General features: G+C 41.9%; 1 protein-coding gene across 2 annotated transcripts; it reads left to right on the forward strand.

Annotated features, from left to right (window-relative positions):
• The first annotated feature begins 442 nt into the window (after nucleotides 1–442).
• AKAP17A (A-kinase anchoring protein 17A) lies at nucleotides 443–18,721 on the forward strand. 2 transcript variants are annotated; one of them, XM_006027310.3, is made up of 6 exons: nucleotides 443–472; nucleotides 963–1,814; nucleotides 4,046–4,194; nucleotides 6,919–7,159; nucleotides 9,939–10,160; nucleotides 17,904–18,721. In XM_006027310.3, exons 2-6 carry the CDS (start codon nucleotides 1,053–1,055, stop codon nucleotides 17,964–17,966), a joined length of 1,437 nt encoding a protein of 478 aa, XP_006027372.1. In that variant the 5' UTR covers nucleotides 443–472; nucleotides 963–1,052; the 3' UTR covers nucleotides 17,967–18,721. The 2 variants fall into 2 exon arrangements, with proteins under 2 accessions (XP_006027372.1, XP_006027371.1); XM_006027309.3 differs by lacking the exon at nucleotides 17,904–18,721 and having other exon boundaries at nucleotides 9,939–11,931.
• The last annotated feature ends 305 nt before the right edge of the window (nucleotides 18,722–19,026 follow it).

Consider the following 19,026-nt stretch of genomic DNA (forward strand, 5'->3'; position numbering starts at 1 on the left):
CCTGCCTGGGCTGCGGGGGGGCCCGGCTCTGGGGGGGGGGGTTTCTCCCTCCGCCTCCTGCAGGCACCGGTCTCCAGCGCCTGCGCATGCGCAAAAGTCCTTTGCTAGGGCTCGCGTGTTCTCTCGCCCTCCCCCCACCTCCTGTAGACGCCGCTCCCACCTACTACCTCCGCGCATGCGCACAAGCCCACTGCTGGGGCTCCCTCTTTGTCCCTCTTCCCCCTCCCCACCCGGTTCCCTTCCCGCCGGCTGCGCTCCCTCCTCCGGCCGCGAGGGGCCGCACTTGCGGAAAGCTGAGGCGCCCGTGAAATCCTGGCGGCCAGCCCGGAAGCGGAAGCTTCTCCTTCTGACCGAGAGGGGGCGGGGGAACTGGCTGCGCCATAGAACGCCGGCGTACGGGAGGGGGGGCGATTTCCTTTCGGGGCTGGCGGGCCGGGGGGGGGGGCGAGGCCGGGGGGGCCAGCCGAGGCCGGTGAGTGGAATGTCGGGGGGGCGCTGCGAACGGGCTCAACGGCCACTAACCGTCATGCGGGGCGGGGCGAGACTGGCGCGCTCCTGTCTGCACTTAAGAGCAGGCAGGGACTTGTCCGACCCCTGTTGCCCTGCCTCCCCCGTGCCTACTCCTGACCTGGCTGCAGGGAGGGCTAACTAGAGCCCCTTCAGCCCTGTGCATCCTGGGGGAAGGTGCCATGGGGTAATAATGCTCGTGGGGGTGGGGGCGGGGAACGGCAGGCCCAAGGTCAAGTGGAGGAGGCATGTGCCACCCCTCATTCTGTACCCATTGCAGGGAGGGGCCAAAATGAAACTCGCCTTGTGTGGTGGTGCTAGCAAATGTTCAGGTGCGGTTGCTGGGACAGGGTGCTGCCATTTCCCGCAGGTCAGAGGTTCCCATTTAAACTGTGTTACCGTTTTCCTGATACGCGAAATAGTGTTGAATTGAGTTGAGTATTCGTTTTCTGCAGATTCTGCTGTGCCCTCACCGAGAAGACCAGGCCATGCCTGCCATCGCCAGCAGCCGGCTCCGCACCTGAGGTGCCTGCCCCAGCGAGGCCATGGCAGCCGCCACCATCGTGCATGACACGTCGGAGGCGGTGGAGCTGTGCAGTGCCCACGGGCTGTACCTGAAGCCCATCACGAAGATGACGATCAGCGTGGCGCTGCCCCAGCTGAAGCAGCCGGGCAAGTCCATCTCCAACTGGGAGGTGATGGAGCGGCTGAAGGGCATGGTGCAGGCCCACCAGTTCTCCACCTTGCGCATCGCCAAGAGCACCATGGACTTCATCCGCTTCGAGGGTGAGGTGGAGAATAAGAGCCTGGTAAAGTCTTTCCTGGCCTGCCTGGACGGCAAGACCATCAAGCTCAGCGGCTTTTCCGACATCCTCAAAGTCCGAGCGGCCGAGTACAAGATAGACTTCCCCACCCGGCACGACTGGGACTCCTTCTTCCGCGATGCCAAGGACATGAATGAGACGCTGCCGGGAGAGAGGCCGGACACCATCCACCTGGAAGGCCTGCCCTGCAAGTGGTTTGCTGCCAAGGACTCGGGCTCGGAGAAGCCGAGTGAAGACGTTCTGGTGAATGTGTTCGAGAAGTTTGGGGACATCCGCAATGTGGACATCCCCATGCTGGATCCCTACCGGGAAGAGATGACCGGCAGAAACTTCCACACCTTTAGCTTCGGAGGTCACTTGAACTTTGAGGCTTACGTGCAGTACCGTGAGTATGCGGGTTTCATCAAGGCCATGAATGCCCTCCGAGGGATGAAGCTGATGTTCAAAGGAGAAGATGGCAAAGCAGTGGCTTGCAACATAAAGGTGAGGAGCTGCATGGAGATATTAACGTGATGGTTTTGAAAGGCTCCCGAGCTTGTTAGCTTGGGGCCTGCATGGAAGAAACCAGGAGCTCTATATAGTTATTCACCTCTATACACCTGGAAAGGTCGGAGATATGACAGGAACATGCAGGAACATAAGAATTGCCGTTGACTGGGTCTGACTGTAGGTCTGGACCTTGCCCAGGGTCGTGTGTCACGCTGGCAGAGAGGAGATGCTGAAAGGCAGAGGGAACAGGGTCATGACTAGGGCTTTTTTTTTCTTCTTCACTGTTCCCTTCTCACTTGGAGCCTGTAGCATTTCAGGTCTAGGCCGTTCTGATTCAGAGGCTTCACCCCTCACTTCCATGCTCAATCACTAACACCCCTTTCCTCCAAGAATTGGTCCAATCACTTTTTGGCATGATTGGAATCACAAAGTCTTCAGGTATAGAAAAACAAAATAGGAATTTTAGGTTAATTTTTTTTTAGAGCTTTTTGTTGCTCTTCTGAACCCTATGGTGTTGACAGCAGAGTGACTTGATAACTACATTTACACATCAGATAAAAAGTATTTTTTATTTATTCCTAGTTTTCCAATGATGCAAGTGACTTATGTAAATAGATGGGGTGATGATGGATAGGTTTTATGTAACAATTCATTGTGTTGATTAACAGGTGCCTTGTTAGACCTCTGCCTTTTACATTTGTGCATAGGTGACACTCCCAGATTAATACCAACAAGCCTGTTGACTTTAGTATTTTGTGCATTTATAACAATTTAGAAAATAAAGGCCACATTTCAAAGCAACACTAAATATTTAGTTCTGAAGCACACTTGTGCAAAGAAGAACCTTGAACTTGGAAAGCACTTGGAATTATTTTTTCCCTTTAAAATATAGATACAAAATTGTGCCTAGGGGATATCTGCACAGCCAGTCTGTGTAGTTGCACATTTCTCAATCATATATGAAACTGCATATGCAAGCAGCACTTGTAAAGTTGTCACCTTGCATAAATCTTGACTTACTGGTATTTATAGACTTTGCTAGAAAAGTAAAAGGCAGAGTAATTCCAGTCCTAACTTATGGCATGCTTCTAGTCCACACACAACTAATTCTGGCCAGTAGGGTAAAGTGTTGGTTTATTTACCTATTTTTGCAACCTCCACTGCCCCATTAGGTACATTTTTGGAGCAGCTGCTTCAATATGCTATTTGATGGGTCACAATTCCAGATACAAGCATGTTGAAGAACATCTGTGCCCAGTGGTTCCTGGAGACAAAAGATGATTTTCTTGGCATTGGTGAGACTGATGACTACGTAGGGGCATTGAGTCTAGTCTGCTTTTTGCTAGTTGCAAATTCGAGTTTAAAATTCACGTCTAAGTTAAAAATAACTATACTGAAGATGAAAGTATGAAGTAGTTCAGTTTTAGGACAGAGTCACTTTTCTGTGGTTCACACATTATTTAAGTCTTTTAATTTGGCTAAGCAAGACTTGTTTTTGGGTGGTTTAATCTGAAAATCATGCACTTTTCATGCAAACTTTTTTTTTTTTTTTAAAGGAACTTGATTAGTTAACACTTCAAGACACATCTTTTCAACTTCAGGGAAAAGGTTTTATTATAAATTAAGCCACGCACTAAACTTCTCATGTCCTATATAGACTTGATGATCCCTAGGCAGGGGTGAATTGCATGGAGAGGGAGGAACCCCCCCCCCCCCTTTGGTTGTTTAGCGCATGCACAGTGAACTCTCCAGCTCATCAGCACAGCTTCTGACAGACTTCCCCTTCAGCACAACTTCAGAAACTTTAAGTACTACCACTACTTGCCCCACCTTTTCCACTGCTGCAGAATTCAGTGGTGGGCAGGGGATGTGCATAGCATTCACTCTCTGGGCCCTGCAGCCAGTTCAAAGTGTCAGGTCCAGTAGGAGCTCTACCAGCAAGCTGATGAGCACAGGAAGTTTGCTGTGCATATGCCACATAGCCAAAAGGGTATGTGGCTGCTTCTCCCCATCTCCTTCTCCCTCAAGCTCTCCTTTCTTGGATTGGCCCAGTGTTTCTAAATACCTCAAAAATGCTTTTCTTAACATTTCTTGTAACAGTTTTGTAAACTCAGAAAAATTCTTGGGCCTCAGGGATTTTAGTTTTTGGGAGATAGTGAAAGTAAAATACTGACATTTGGACAGACTCTGTTGGAACTCACTAGTCTTAACTGTGTTCTTTAAAGGTATCTTTTGATTCCACAAAACACTTGAGTGATGCATCAATTAAGAAACGTCAGCTTGAGCGGCAAAAGCTTCAAGAGCTTGAAAAACAAAGAGAAGAACAAAAGCGTAAAGAAAAAGAAGCTGAGGAAAAGCAAAAGGAGGAAGAAAGGTAAATCTCCCTTAAATAACTTTTTAACATTTCACATGACAACAAAATACAGCATAATTACATTTCCTTCACCATGTTCTTCTCATTTCCCTTAAGTGAAAATGTATCTTGCCTAAATCAGTTTGTTTCAAAATGATTGCCTTGGGACCTGACATATCTTCAGCCCATAAAAAATAGGAACATTTAATTGAGTTACATTCTCACTTTTTTTCTTAATGTACTCCTTTTTGTCCTGTTTGATTGTCCATTGTATCTGTAACCCAAGCTTTAACAATATACTTTCAGGTACACCCCAAAACCTTGTAGTCATTCTGTCCTCCTTTAGTGGGAGGTTTAAAAATGTCTCTCTGTCTCTTTTAGTTTTAAATCTTTAGGATGGGATTTTAGCCATTGGGAATTAGGATACTAGAAAGGTTAAGCCCCTCTGAAAAACAGCTGAGGATTCATTGGGAAGCAACTGCTGTTGATGCTCGTATTAAAACTGAGTTAAATTCACCATTTTATAATCAGGTGTTTTAACTAGTTTAGCAAAGATATTAGGTATTAAGTGACAGACTAATTTAGCTTCACATATTTACTTTTCAAAATCACAATTCTCTTTCTGCTGGCTTCTGGTAGAAACAGCAGCATTCTCCAAGCAATACTGTACTCCTTTTAACTTATTTTTTTACTTTTAAACACGTAGTTCAGTTATACTGCTGGCACAAAAAGAAAATCATATTCAAATGCCTTAAAATTATGCCAGCTAAGAAATACGTGTAACTAAAACTGCGTGTGTCTACATATGTGCTTTAATCTGTAGACTATTTTACTGTGCATCATAACATCACGTACAAAAGCATCATCAAAAAAAAGCTTGCAAAAGCATTACTGCGCATTAGTGCAGCCTAATGTGCATTAATTTAGTACCTGTAATGCACATTAGAAAAGGCGCATTAATGCACATGTAAACATGCCCACTTAGCCATGGAAACAAGCTGCCTTTTATTACTAAGCCAGTCCTTAGTGCCTCTGAGATTGTATATTGTAGTTTAAATGTCATCGCTTGGAAAACATTGTTTTCCTAGGCCTCAGTTGTTCTGTTGCCATCATTCATGCAAAACAGCTGTACAGAATGACAATAACATGGTTATTTTGAGGAGTGTGTAGTTAGAAAAAGATTTAGTCAAATTTTATATTTTTTGTAGAGATGTGCTTGCTAGAGCTGGCTAATTTAAATACTGAGACTAGTGGTTTTCATTTTACATTATAAGTAGGGATCTACTGAAAGCACGATTTCTCAATTTACACAGAAAATGCAAAATCAGGCATTTTCTGCAAAAAATTAAAAAAATACAAAAAAATGGTGAGCTTCACAAAAAATCACAGGCTCAATGAAACAAAAGTCCCTGCTTCTGGCCACGGAGCCCAGGATGCTTGCAGCAGGCAGAGCCTGCAAGCAGCTGTTTGCCACGCTGCCTGTCGTGAGCAGCCCAGTCTCCGCGGCAAGCAGCAGGGGCTTGCCTGGGCCTGGGCCAGCTGTGGCAGGCAGCTGGGAGGCTGTAGGTGGCTGCATCAGGCTCCACTGAGCCCTGACCCAGCTTCTTGCCAGCAGTGGATGCATGCGTGCCTCAGGGCTGACAGTGGGGAAGGAGCTGATTGGTGGAGGGGCCCTGTCTGCCCTGCTGCTTGCCCCTTGGCAGAGGGGTGAAAACCGCAGTTTTAAATGTGCCACTGTTTTTGCTTCCTGCTGCTGATTGGCAAAGGGGCCCTGGAAGCCACATTGCTTTCTGCTGTCTGGACTGGATGTAAAAACCACAGTAAATTTTAAACTGCAGTTTTTACCTCCTGACCATCAGGAGCGAGCGACAGGGCTGACCAGGCCCCTCCGCTAGTCAGTGGCATGGTGGGCTTGGGGGGAAACGTCAAGCTGCCGCACAGCATGCTTCCAGTATGAATTCCAGTCCTCCCTAATCGTAGGTACACCAGGCAAACGTGGAGCATTAACCTGGGGATAGCAAATGTTGTTACAGTTGTATATACTAGGGAAATGTACCCCACACACGTGTTCATCTCTTGTCATTTACATGATAATTTTTCAAGAGTTATTTTCAGCATTTTTTACTGAAGCAAAATTTGACTTCAGTGGAAATTTTTCTAGTTAGGAAAATGGGTCATCTTGATCTGTTGACTGTTGTGCTTATGTTAAAGTGGATTTCTGCAGCTGTGGGGTCAAGCTTTTAGGTGTCTGTTTCCAAAGACTATTCCATTTACTTCATGCAGCTGTTCTTGAAAATGTTGGCTTTGTCATTATCTACAATTTTTTTTTTTTCTCTGAAGGATGCATTATCTAGTCAGCTGATGATATTGTTGTTTATTTGGTTTCATCAGTAAAATATTTTATTTTGCTTTCATTGATTCTGTGTTTGATATTTAGGTTTTACTTATTCCCCATCTCTAGCAGTGTGACATCAGCTTAGTTCTGATGGTTTTGAGGGAGCGGGGAAACATTTACAAATGTTCACTGAAGGTATTACTGACACTTTCTACTTCTGCCTGGTTGTGTTTGTAATCAACAACAATTTTAAAAATATTGTTAACCATAAATTAGAAGATGTCTTTTCATATTTTATACACGTATGTGTGTGCATACATATGCACAAATGCACATGCATTTTAAAATGTATGTCACCAAAAACCTAAAATTGTGCCTATGACTAACTGAAGAAAAAAATCTCATTTTAGGAAACAAAAGGAACTTGAAGAATATGAGAGAGAGAGAAAACGTGAAGAAAAGTTACGCAAAAGAGAACAGAAACAAAAGGACCGTGAAGTGCGCAGAAACAAAAAGCAACTTGAAAAAATGCAAGCAGAAGAGCAGAAAAAACTTCAAGAAAAAATAAAACTGGAAGAGAGGAAGCTTCTGCTAGCTCAGAGGAATCTTCAGTCCATTAGGCTAATTGCAGAGCTACTGAGCAGAGCAAAGGTAAACTTTTTTGACATCTGTGTTCATAAACCAAACTGCTGAATTCTTGCATGCTCCAGCAGTCAGTCCTTGTTACATCATTGACTGAGTTCAAGCAGCTATCTTGAATCCATAGGATGGTTATAGTATGTATCTTTTTCCTAGAAGAACAGAACAAAAGAAGAACCTGAAAATATAGTCTTGAAGAACATCTTGCAACCATTTCACTTGATGCATGCCTTATTCCTGAAACCACAGGATAAAGATGTGCTGAACATTTTAAAAGGAACTAAACGGGTATAAGACATAGGGGTCAAGTTCTCATTTTTGGCTTTATCATTGATTTATGGCATTGAACAGTTTGCTTAACTGTTCTCTTATATCTTTGTTAAACAAGCATAAGTTATTAACAGTTAATGAAAAATGCATTGAGAATACAGGTAATACTTTCTTTTAGAAAAATATGCTTTTCTATTGTCCAAGTGGTGTTAAGATTTGATTGTTAAGTCATGTCCAAATCCATTGTCAATGTTCTGTTCCCATATATTCTGTGAAAAAGGATTCACAGGTATCACTTGGAAGAAGTTGTAAACATTTGGGGGTAGTAATAATGTGTGTAAGCTATTTTAAGTAAGTACAGGTGTGTTGCATCTTACACGCATTTAACTTGCGCGAATTCAACTATACGCAGGGTGGGAGGGGGAGTGGGGCTTAGGTTTGCACGTGGCGCTGCCGCTTACCTGGAGGCACATTATGGCGGTGTCAGCCACTGCTTGAGCTGTTCCCAGAGCTGTGTGGCCGGGCGGCAGCGGCAGCGTGGTGGTGGCCAGGCAGCATGCAGCCATCCCCACCACTGCCCTGCGGTGTGCCGCTGCCACTGGCCACACAGCACTAAGCACGGCGCCGCATGCAAGCTCAAGCCCCGCTCTCCCTCCCACCCCGTGTATAGTCGCTGATTTTCACCTTACGCGCTGACTTCAAAACCTAACCCCCGCATAAGATGCGATTCCACTGTAGTAATAAAGAAGTACAGGGCAATACAGAACATTATTTCTTGTTTCCATCATATCAGGGATTCAATGCAGACAAGTGCAAGGTGCTGCATCTAGGGGGAAGGAACCAGCAACACGCATATAGGCTAGGAAACACCCTTCTTGTCAACATGGTGGCAGAAAGGAATCTTGGAGTTATTGTTGAGTCCAGGATGAACATGAGCTGCCAATGCAAGGCTAACCGCACCTTGTCATGCATCTACAGATGAATCACAAACAGGTCCAGGGAGGTGATCCTTCCCCTCTATGCGGTGTTTAGTCAGGCCACAGTTGGAGTACTGTGTCCAGTTCTGGGCACTGCACTTCAAGAGGGAAGTGGCTAGCATTGAGAGGGTCCAGAGGCGGGCCATTCGCATGGTTAAGGGGCAGTGGGGTAGGCCCTACGAAGAGAGGCTAAAGGGCCTGAACCTATTTAGCCTCCACAAGAGAAGGCTGAGAGTGGATCTGGTGGTCATTTACAAACTCACTGGGGGGGACCAACGAGAATTGGGGGAGGCTCTGTTCCCCCAGGCACCACCCGGGGTTACTAGGAATAATGGCCAAAACTTGTTAGAGAGAAGGTTCGGGCTGGACATCAGGAGACATTACTTTATAGTTAGGGCTGCCAGGCTCTGGAATGGGCTCCCAAGTGAGGTGGTACTCTCTACTACCTTGGGGGTCTTCAAGAGGAGGCTGGACAGTTATTTGACAGGTGATATGACCCTGGCACCCATTCCTGCCTGGGGCAGGGGGTCGGACCTGATGATCTGTTTAGGTCCCTTCCGACCCTAAGCACTATGAACCTGCACTAGAACGTGTGAATTGTTAACATACTACCACAACATTCTATTTCATCCATCAGGTTGCAGTGTATGCATCATCTTGGTGTTTCATACTGTGCTCTTGAGTTCCACTGAGTTAGAGTTTAATCCTAGAAAAATACATCTGGCATGAACAGTAGTGTAACGGGCTACTTCTGTGCCGTGGGCGGTGATGCTGCAAGGTACAAGGGCAGTGGTCAGAAGTTTGCTTCTGTGAGGGGTCACCTCCTTATTTTGCCACCAACATGTAACCAGTAGCCATTTAAAAACAAATTTTCAGTGGCAAAAAAAGGCAAAAGGATTAACCCTCCTTGACACTCCTCCCCTTACCTTGCAACACTATGTTTCTGCTGGACACTGTCTCTATGCTATATAGTACCACCAGACCCATTGCTGCTGCTCTGCCCTCCCCGCTGCTGGTACTGGAACTGGCACTGGAACTGCTTCATGGAAAGGTGGTGGTGAGGGAAGAGATGGGAAGCTAACGTTCGATTTTGGTAACTTTTCCCACACCTCTTTGTGCCTGGAGCTCATGGTCCGCTCACCCATCCTTTGTTACTATGCTGCTGGGGATGACCCTTAAGAAGAAACCGAATCTGAACTTCCCCAGAAAACATTTGTCTAATATCCACTTAATGAAAGACATTCTTTGACCCCGCTCTTTAATCTAGAGATGAAAAGCATCAAATCTTATTACCTATTTGGCAACTAACTTGGTTGCTTTTTTTTTTTTTCCATTTCAGTTTTATTTCTGAAATGGTGCTTTTACTGCATAGTTCTATAAACCCATTTTTTTAAATAGCTTTCATCCTGGCAGCCAGACTTTGTCCAGAAAATGGTCTGTTTTACTAACTTGTTGTTGTCAAATAAGTGCAGTGCATCTTGGAGAGACAAGCACATTTATGAACTTTCCAATCAATTTTCTTCCTGCCCTTTGGTGTCTTTTAGGCTGTAAAGCTTCTGGAGCAAGAACATAATGAAGAAAAACTCCGTCTTCAGCAGTTGGAGGAGAGGCGAAGACTGCAAGAAGCTGAACTTAGACGTGTAGAGGAAGAAAAAGAAAGAGCACTAGGACTGCAGCGGAAAGAAAAGGAACTAAGGCAGAAGTTATTAAATAATCTACTGAGCAAAAAAATGGATGAGTTACAACAGAACAAGGAGGAAACAAAGGTATCTCAGTCTGGCTTTTTGAAAACTGCGGTGGGTGGGGTTCCCCAAACTCTGTCATCCAGCTGCATAACATCTACCTCGGGACAGTCTGTCGTATGTAAGCTAACTCAGGTCTGTCAGAGGGAAGTAGTATCCCATGAAAGTGTGAACTCTCAATCCAAGTATTTAAATGGAAATCTTCACAGCGAAGCTCATGTCAAGGAAAGCAAAAAACTTAATTTCATTAATATTGAAAGCTGTTCTGATAAGAAAAGTTCAGGTGTACTTTCTTGTATTCCTTCTAATAACCAGCAACACAAGAGTATGCCAAGCCAAGACCAAAATATTTGCAGGAAGGGCCTGCACTCTGAACAAGGAAAGTGTAACAGAGAGCCAAGTAGGGGGAATATCGACACAAATACAGATGATGGTAAGGACAAAAGAGAGAGGAGCAAAACCAGAAGAGACTTGAGTAATCAGGATGAAAAATCCAGTAAAGAAAGAAGACTCCATAAACACTCTAGTAAAAGTTACAGCCCTCACCGAAGAAGTATAAGCCCAGATCCTACCCGTTATAAGAGGGCCTTCAGTAGTGAGAGTAAACGTGTCGAAGAGAGAAGTCACAGTCGCAAAAGCCTCAGCAAGAAACGAAGACACCGAAAGAGATCACTGAGCAAACAAAGAAGTACTTGGAGCAGGTAGTAGAGGGTATAGCCTTTTCTAAAGGCTGTTACAGGACAGATTAGGACCAGAAGGTCCTATGTGTGACTACTGTGGAAGGAAAAGAATAAAAAACAACTTTCAGATACTGGTGAATATCTAACTTGAATTGTAGTTCATGGAACCAAGATACAGATAACATTTTGTTGGTGTTTCTTTGTGATCTGTTGTCTTTTTTTTTTTAGATTACCACAATAATGAAGGTATAACCACTTGTGCTTGAGTTTCAACGGTCTTAATAGTCAACTAGGTTTTCATTCACTTCCAGTTTTCTAAATCTTCTCATTAGATCACTTAGGTTTCAAAATCTGCATCACGTCTTCTGGTTTAAGAGAAATATGTAAGTGCCAGCTATCAGGAATTCCAGGTTTAGGAAGTTATTGTATTCAAAATATTTGATTAAACATTTTCTTGTGCGTTTAATGAAACCAGACGTAACAAAGCAAAACGTTTGCTAATTGAGCCAGGGGCAATATTTTTGTATATTTGCTAGACGTAACCCTAAAGTTTTACAAAATACCTTTTAAATTTGTGCTGTAATGCTTCCATTTTTCATTGAGATTTGTATACTTGCTGTAAAGCTGCAGGACCCAAATGACTGTGGCATGTAATGCCATTGATATATTTCAAAACTTCTTTCCATTTCAAGTAGGTTCACTATTATGCTTTTAGGACACCAGGAAATAGGAGTAATTGGAAAAATGGTCAGAAAGCTATTTTCTTCTTTAAAGTGTTTAACTTCTTAATTATTCAAAGTAGTTTCAAATCAATTAAAGACTTGTTTCAAGTATATAGGTGGTTAGATGTTGTTTTTTTCAAAAGGGGCCTTCTTGCTAAATTATTTTTACTTGCAATGTTCATATTCAAGGCTGCAATATACCTTATTAAAGAACTTTTATAATATTTTGCTTCTGCACATGCAGCTCAGGTATATTAAAAAAAAGTTGTAACTTTACAGTGAAAGAACAGGTTGGTTTGCATTTTTATGGTAAAATTGAAGAAGCTATTTCCAGTGAACCAGAATTGCTGTTTTCATATGTCAGTATATTAAAAATATACAAAAAATACTATATTAAACCTGTGTGGCTTGCTTTGTGAACATTACCTGATTATATACTTCAGTAATCAGTCTGATGCTTCTTTCTAGTAGATGTTTCTGTAACATTCAACTAAGTTATCTATTAAATCAGATCACTAACTGTAATATCTGCTCAGTTACCACCTAAAATATGCCTGCTTCCTGGAGTCAGTTCAGAAATGAGGGTGAACTGCATGCCATGGCATGTGCTAGTGTCTGATCACACAAAAAATTAATGCTCCTCAAATAAGGGATCAGATGAAGATGCTCTGCTCTATAGTGTCTTGGGGAACTTGTGTTCCCTAGGATTTATTTTTCATACGTTCAGGGATGGGCTGATGCAGTCCAGTCCTGCCCCTGGGACTGTGAGCAGGTAGGGAGGGGGGAGATGGGAGGGGGAAGCCAGCAGCTGCAAGCTGTCAATTGGGCTTTGCCCGGTCTGAGCTGGAGGGGGTTAGGGGTGGATTGGAGCCCTAAGCTGTCCCAGCTGGGTTACCGAGGAGAGCTGGGTTGGGTCTCGCAAGGCGGGGGAAAAAAAGTTAACTAAGAGTTTAATTTGTTTGAAATGTAAAACTGACTTTTAAAAAAAGTGATAAAAGCGGGTACAATTTTTTTTCCTGTTGAACTGCCAGGAGGCTTTGTGAATGACTTCATATCAGAAAGGTGCATGTTGAATCTGCTTATCCTTGGCCATCTGTAGCAGCTTTAAAAAGAATATCTCTTCTCATTTGGAGTTTAATCTGTCTCATCAACAAGGTCTTAGCTAATTAACAGGCATTGCTGACACTCCAGAATACTGACATTTTTATTTAAAATGTCAAAAAAGCTGGTGGGATCTAGAGTCCGACAACTCTTTGAGAAATAGAAGGCACTTGTCCATCTAGCAAGAAAGCTGGGTGGATGGTGAAAGGTCAGTAGGCTATACAGCGGGTTATAAAGACAGACATAGCAGTAGCTAACTGGAGGAATGTTCTTGCTTATCATTTCTAGACATTTTAACCCAGTGATTCAGTCGGTACCATGGCACTCTGGGGTGCCTTGAAATCCTTTAAAGTACTACAGGATGCATCACAATGTTAGCACTGTTAGGTGTGCAAATACAATTCACAAGATAAACCCAGACATTTAAAATAGGAATGAATAGTTTTTAAAACCCACCGACTTGCGGTCTGAGCTTTTTGCGAGAGCTTTGTTTTATTACTTTTCTGTAGTCAGAACAGAGAGCTGGCATTTTCTGAGAGGTACCTGGAGTCTACCAAGTTGTGCCTTTTGACTAAAAATGTTGAGAACTACTGTTCTAACCTTTAAGGGGAAAAGTTCTCTAACAACTTGTCTGAATACTAGCTTTGGATGCTAATGAGACTCAGATGAAACACCCAAAATCTTAACACACTTAAAAAAATTGTGCTGTCTAGTCCAGACAAGGTTCATAGAATATTAAGACTACTAGGTTGAATTCAGTATTTTAAAGTGTACTGACTGTTACAAGTTGATCAAGCATCCAAAGAGATGGCAGGATAAATCTGCATATATGGCCTCAAGTCCTGGTAAGCCCCAAAATTACAACCATGTCCTGAAAAAAAATGTATTGCATTCAAAAGCTTACGTAGTTTATTCCACCCATTCAGTTGATCCAATAAAAGATATCACCCAGCAAAATCATTGTCTTACATATTTCCTGGACTATCATATCAATATCACTACAACTATCCATTCTTGTAGCAATTTTCTTAGTTACAAATATTACACCAGCACTATGGTATAATTAATACATTGTGCTATTAGCTTGTAGCAAATTTTAATAAAAGAAAAGTTTAAGATTTAAAGTTCAAGGATTATACTATATATTGTTTGACTAGCTTTGCCTACAGCATGTTTTTAGCACTATGCTAAGATAGCAGCTTTAATTTTGTCTTCCTGACTTTCTTCATATCTTAACAGGAGTTTAGAGTTTAAGCCTCAGTAACAGTGTACATGGAAACAGCAATGCTCCATATGTTGCTTTTCAAAACACCATCAGGGCTGGTGCAGGTATCTGCAATCCTTAACCAGTTTCCCTACTTGTAGTAATCTTATTTGGTGATTATATCTCGCATCCTCAAAAACAGGGTTAGCCATAGTAGAAAAGCTCTTTTAATGGGGTTTAGTCAACTTTATGGTCTTTTTATCACCAAATCCTCTTCTGCCTTAACTTAGGTAAAATGACCATTAGTGTTGTAGAGAAGCACTACTTTAGTTATTCGTTGTACACCTAACCCTGTGGTTATTTGACCAAGCCTACAATAAAAATAAAGTGAAATATTTTAGGAACAAAAGACTGGAAGATAATCTGCCTCAGGCAAGTGAGTCAGTCCGTTGTTTGCAAGCTATCCCAAGAATTGCCAAAATCACCACTTCTTACTATCACACGCAGCAGTAAGACACAGTTTGGAAAACACTAAGAACACTAACATACCACAAATAAAAGATCACTTCCAGTGCCTGGACTCTGCAAGGGCTCAGAAAACTGTACCAAAAGGATTAACTTCACACTACAAAGAAAGGTACAAATCAGTCTGGTTTTTACTAGTTTGACTCAGAAGAAAGATTTCTTTCTGACCTCAAAACTGGTGAGAGGTATGGCCCTGAGTAGAAAACCATGACCTTACACCAAGCCTTTTCATAGGTGCATACCTGTAACAAAAATGTAACTCATGCTATCATAATGTCTTGTTCCTGTAACAGGGCCACCTGGAGAAAAGCAGCTTACGAACTGAAGGACAGGAGTTATCAGCTAATAGACTTATGTGTAGTTCAAGTACTAGAATACTGCACAGTTTGGAAAGTGCCTTGGTCCTGTTTTTTAAAGAAAGCAGTAACTAGTCCATATTCTGGAAAAAAAAAAATCAGTGAAGCTTTATGCTTGTTTAGAGTCCAACAGACATCAACATGATTCCTCACAAGAACTAATCTCTTCAATGAATCCCTTTGCAGGATTGAACTTTAGTAAAGAAATAGTCTCTTCTCAATTTCCAAAATTTCCAAATAATGGTTTCTGTCCAGGAGTAATGTGGGGTTTTTTGGGGGGTCAAGGAAGCTGTATTTGCATGGGTTTCAAATTGGGAGAATGGGTAAGGTGGTGTAAAATATTGTTTCCTCTTTTAAAAAAAAATCATGCAATGTCTTTTGAACAGCTCTAATGCCAATGGAATGAATAAAACTTGACAAGGGACTGGTGACTAGAAATGATAAAGTTTAAGTGACGTTTGGGAAGGAAATGGCTTATTGAAGAAGCTACTGTGTACTTCAGTAAAAATTAATTCTGATTTGACCACTTACAACGCTTTACAAAATCACACTTGGTGCATGTGCAGAAATATTTTAATCTGTACTCTATCAACATCATAAAGGCAGATAAAATTCACTTTGAGTATGATTAACGTCATTACATACTTTGATATGTAGCTAACATTTGTCCTCCAAAGAAACCTTTTTACACTCAATGTAAGGTGAATAGCGAAAGCGGTAAAGGCTCTCAAGTATCTTGTACATCTTTACATGAATGTCACAGAGTATGTAATATGGCATACAAATGTATCTTAAGATGGTAAGAAAATATGATATTTGCTATTTGGTTGGTGATCGTGTTGTTACCGATTGTATTGCATTACTGAGTTAAAGAGGAAAACTTTTGAGGGCATCTGTCATTTTGGGGCTTACCATGAGATATGAATATTTAAACATATTCTTTTGAAGTAGGAGACCACAATATATAACCATCATCCCATCACTGCCCTGCCAGTGTCCTAGCTTTCACCCTTTTTCAGGAGGTCCATCTGTTCTTAGACTTCAACTAAAGAGGCAGCACATGCAAAGGCAGATTTGGGGAAGACAGAAAACAGTAAGCATTCATCTAAAACATAGTTGCATCCTATGTAACTTGCTGTAGCCTGTTCCAAATTAGGCCTAAACCTAGTGATATTGCTGGATTTCACCAAGAGGAGATGAAAGTTGAATTAATTATAACACATAATTATCTAGGCTCGTGCACAAACAATTGTTAAATTGTGAAATAACTTACTGTTTATCTTCTGTTTTACATAGTTCATTCTCATAATGTCATGATGGAGAAGCAGTAGTTTAAGCCAGAATAAGGTAGGACTTTTACTAGGTAAAAGATAATGAATTGTTTCAATTGAGATTTAAGAAATGTTGTAACAAATTTAAGCTGTCTAAAGCATTCTGTAAAAGACTTCAGATGAAGATTTCTTTGCCTAGACTTCTTAATCATGACAATGTGTTAGAGTTCAAACCATGCTGCTTACTTTAAACGTTTTAAATAAAAACATGATAAAAATATCAAACTAATTTTTACTAAAGATAAAATGTAATAATATACTTTTATGATAAAGAAGTTCATACATTCAAATCATTGCTATAAAACCAATGTGAAATGAAAATCTTAGGCAATACCACCCCAAATAACCATAGGCTGCTTAACTATTGAGTAACAGTGAGAGCATCTACATGTGCAGTTAATGCAAAGCAATAAACTGTGGTGCATATCACACCGGAGTTTATTGTTCTCGGGACCTGGATCTCCACGTGTGCCCCAAACTGCAGCACGTTAGCTGGGTTGGAGCAGGTCTGGTTGGCAGTAGGCTGAAGGGTCAGCCCAGGGCTGCTCCACCACTGCTCAGTGTGCTGCAGAGGGGCTGGCTGCATCGCAAGGGTTGCTCCAGTGCAGGGCTAGCTGGCAGGCAGCCCCACACTGAAGCACCTTCATGTCCCAGCCAGCCCCGTCAGCACTTACATGTGAGTTGCTGCACAGTAAAGAACTCTGTAACAGGATAGAACTTGTATATATGAGTACTAACCTGCAGCAGAGTTAATTAGTTTCCTGCAGCCTAATCAGGCTGCACGTGTAGACATTGAGACTTTACTGCAGAGCTAACTAGGCATCTCTTCAGTAAGTGTTTCATGTAGATGTTCCCAGTTTGTATATTATGAGAATTTTAACCTTCTTACTAACTTTTATCATTTAAGTTCAATAATAATCAAATGCTAATACACAGCTGGTTTATATGGCTTCATTTGTTGTTATATGCTATTGGTGATGGAGTGAGTCAAGTGACTTTATGTTAATACCAAAAGGTCTATCCAGTGATGACAGAACCATTCAGGAGGAAAAGACAACATAAAGGATCTATTCTCACTTAAAAAAATATGTTTCTATAGATAAGTGCTGATGGAAAGGGAACAAAGTTGTAAAAAACTGGCCATAGGCCAGAACAGATGCACAGCAGACTGACCCATGGAAAGGAATTTGCAGATGGAAGCTGTTGCTCAGAACTAAACCAGCAGGCATCTCCTAGCATGGTTTTGCACAAACTGGTATGCTATAAAAAATTGATACCAAGGTACTGGAAATTTCCAAAGGCAAAGTTGCAAGAAGCTGTAAAGAAAATGCCTTATTTTCACTCAGTTGGGAAAATAACTGATAATTCTGGCTGGACATTTCAAAGTCTTCACCAGAAGAGTCATGGGATGATGCTTTGATTAACCTAGATCAGCTTTGTGAAGGAGAGAAATGAAGGTATGCCAACCAGGGGAAACTATAAAATACCTTGGTATTGTTCAATACTGGTTCAAAGGCCAAATCAAGAGAGATCATGAGTAGCTCTGCTTTTCCTTGGCTAGTAAGGTTCAGTCCATACCAAGTTCCCAGCACTCTCAGGGTGGCAAACGCTCAAGCACTCACCCTATGAAGCCCAGCAATGTGGCACTGTACCTGTGGGATGTCCATGGAGTGGCTTCACTTTCAGGTTTGTGTATGTGAGTGGGTGTGGGTGAGTAGGGCATATTCAAGTTTGTCCCTTCCCAGGGACACTAAGGACATGGTGTCATTATACTCTAGGTGTACCTTCTGTTTCAAAGGAACTGAAGTCATACACTGACAGCTATCCTGTTAACACTTGTCTTTTAAGGCTTTGTCTCGGGAGACCACTAGAAAGAGGATAAGAACACAGCTGTCAGAGCAACTTGGATGAATTACCCCATGAATTTTCCATGTCTCAAGAAACCAGTCACTGCAACTACAAAGCTGAACTGATGAAACCATCTTTATGTCTGTTCCATTTATACATGTATTGTTTACCCAAATGATGACTTGCTTATATTTAAATTAAATGCTTCCACCCCTTTGAGGCCATGCAAGAAATAGACTGGCATATTTAATGTGGAATAAGGTAATTTTGAACGGGTTGGCATTCTTCAATGTTAAGTTATTTATATGAAGTTCTAAATTTTGCATTTGAATGACTTGGTTGAATTGAGGTGGCTAATCTGTAGGCTGCCATGTTACAACCTGATTTAAGCTTGAGCTATGTATGCACTATAGACAGTAATTGACAAGAAAATAAAAAAAGATATTGATGTAACCAAATGTATGAAATATTATTTTGCTGTAATATATTTTTGTTAAGATGCTCAAATAATTGTAAAAAACCCAAAACAGCCGTGTCAAAAAGAAAGTTAAACTAAGGTAAAGAAGGGAAACAGGCCAGTGTTAAACAACATTCCACAATGGGGAAGAAAAAGAGATGATAAACCCTCCCGCAGGTGAAACAGCCTTTCACAATCAGAAGGGAAGTCTGCAAGACACCTGGTTCAATCCAGTTCCCAAAGTTTCAGTGAAACAAAGACATCTTAATAAAACCAATCAGATACTATTTATTAGAATATTACAGCCAGGCATCTAGAAATATTGGGCATGGACTGGAGGAAAATTGGACTTCTCCCAAGCTCAGTGAATAAAATAAACCCACTCAGCAAAAGTTCCCAAGGGAACAGAGAAGCCTGGCCAGTGGACTTGTTTCTCCTTGAATCTGAGGCTAGGTATAAGCATTGTCTTTATTGATACAAATAAGTCTTTGCTATTATGTAACATAATAAAGCTTTTGAGTTATGACTGGAATGGCCTCTTTGGTCTTCAGTCTCACTGTCACTCACAGTTAAAATTTAGAGTAAGAAGTCCAGTGATTGGGTTGGAAATAAATAAAGATCAGTAGTTTAAAGGTTCATCTTGGTGCCAGAATCACTAATGCAGAC

This window comes from Alligator sinensis, unplaced genomic scaffold (genome assembly GCF_000455745.1).
Source record: "Alligator sinensis unplaced genomic scaffold, ASM45574v1 scaffold395_1, whole genome shotgun sequence".
Classification (NCBI taxonomy): domain Eukaryota; kingdom Metazoa; phylum Chordata; order Crocodylia; family Alligatoridae; genus Alligator; species Alligator sinensis.

Excerpts from the sequence above, each read along its gene's own strand:
- AKAP17A (XM_006027309.3), top strand. The coding sequence starts at position 1,053 with ATGGCAGCCGCCACCATCGTGCATGACACGTCGGAGGCGGTGGAGCTG. Across the intron at positions 4,195-6,918 it reads AAGCAAAAGGAGGAAGAAAG|GAAACAAAAGGAACTTGAAG; the intron begins GTAAATCTCCCT and ends ATCTCATTTTAG. Across the intron at positions 7,160-9,938 it reads AGCTACTGAGCAGAGCAAAG|GCTGTAAAGCTTCTGGAGCA; the intron begins GTAAACTTTTTT and ends GGTGTCTTTTAG.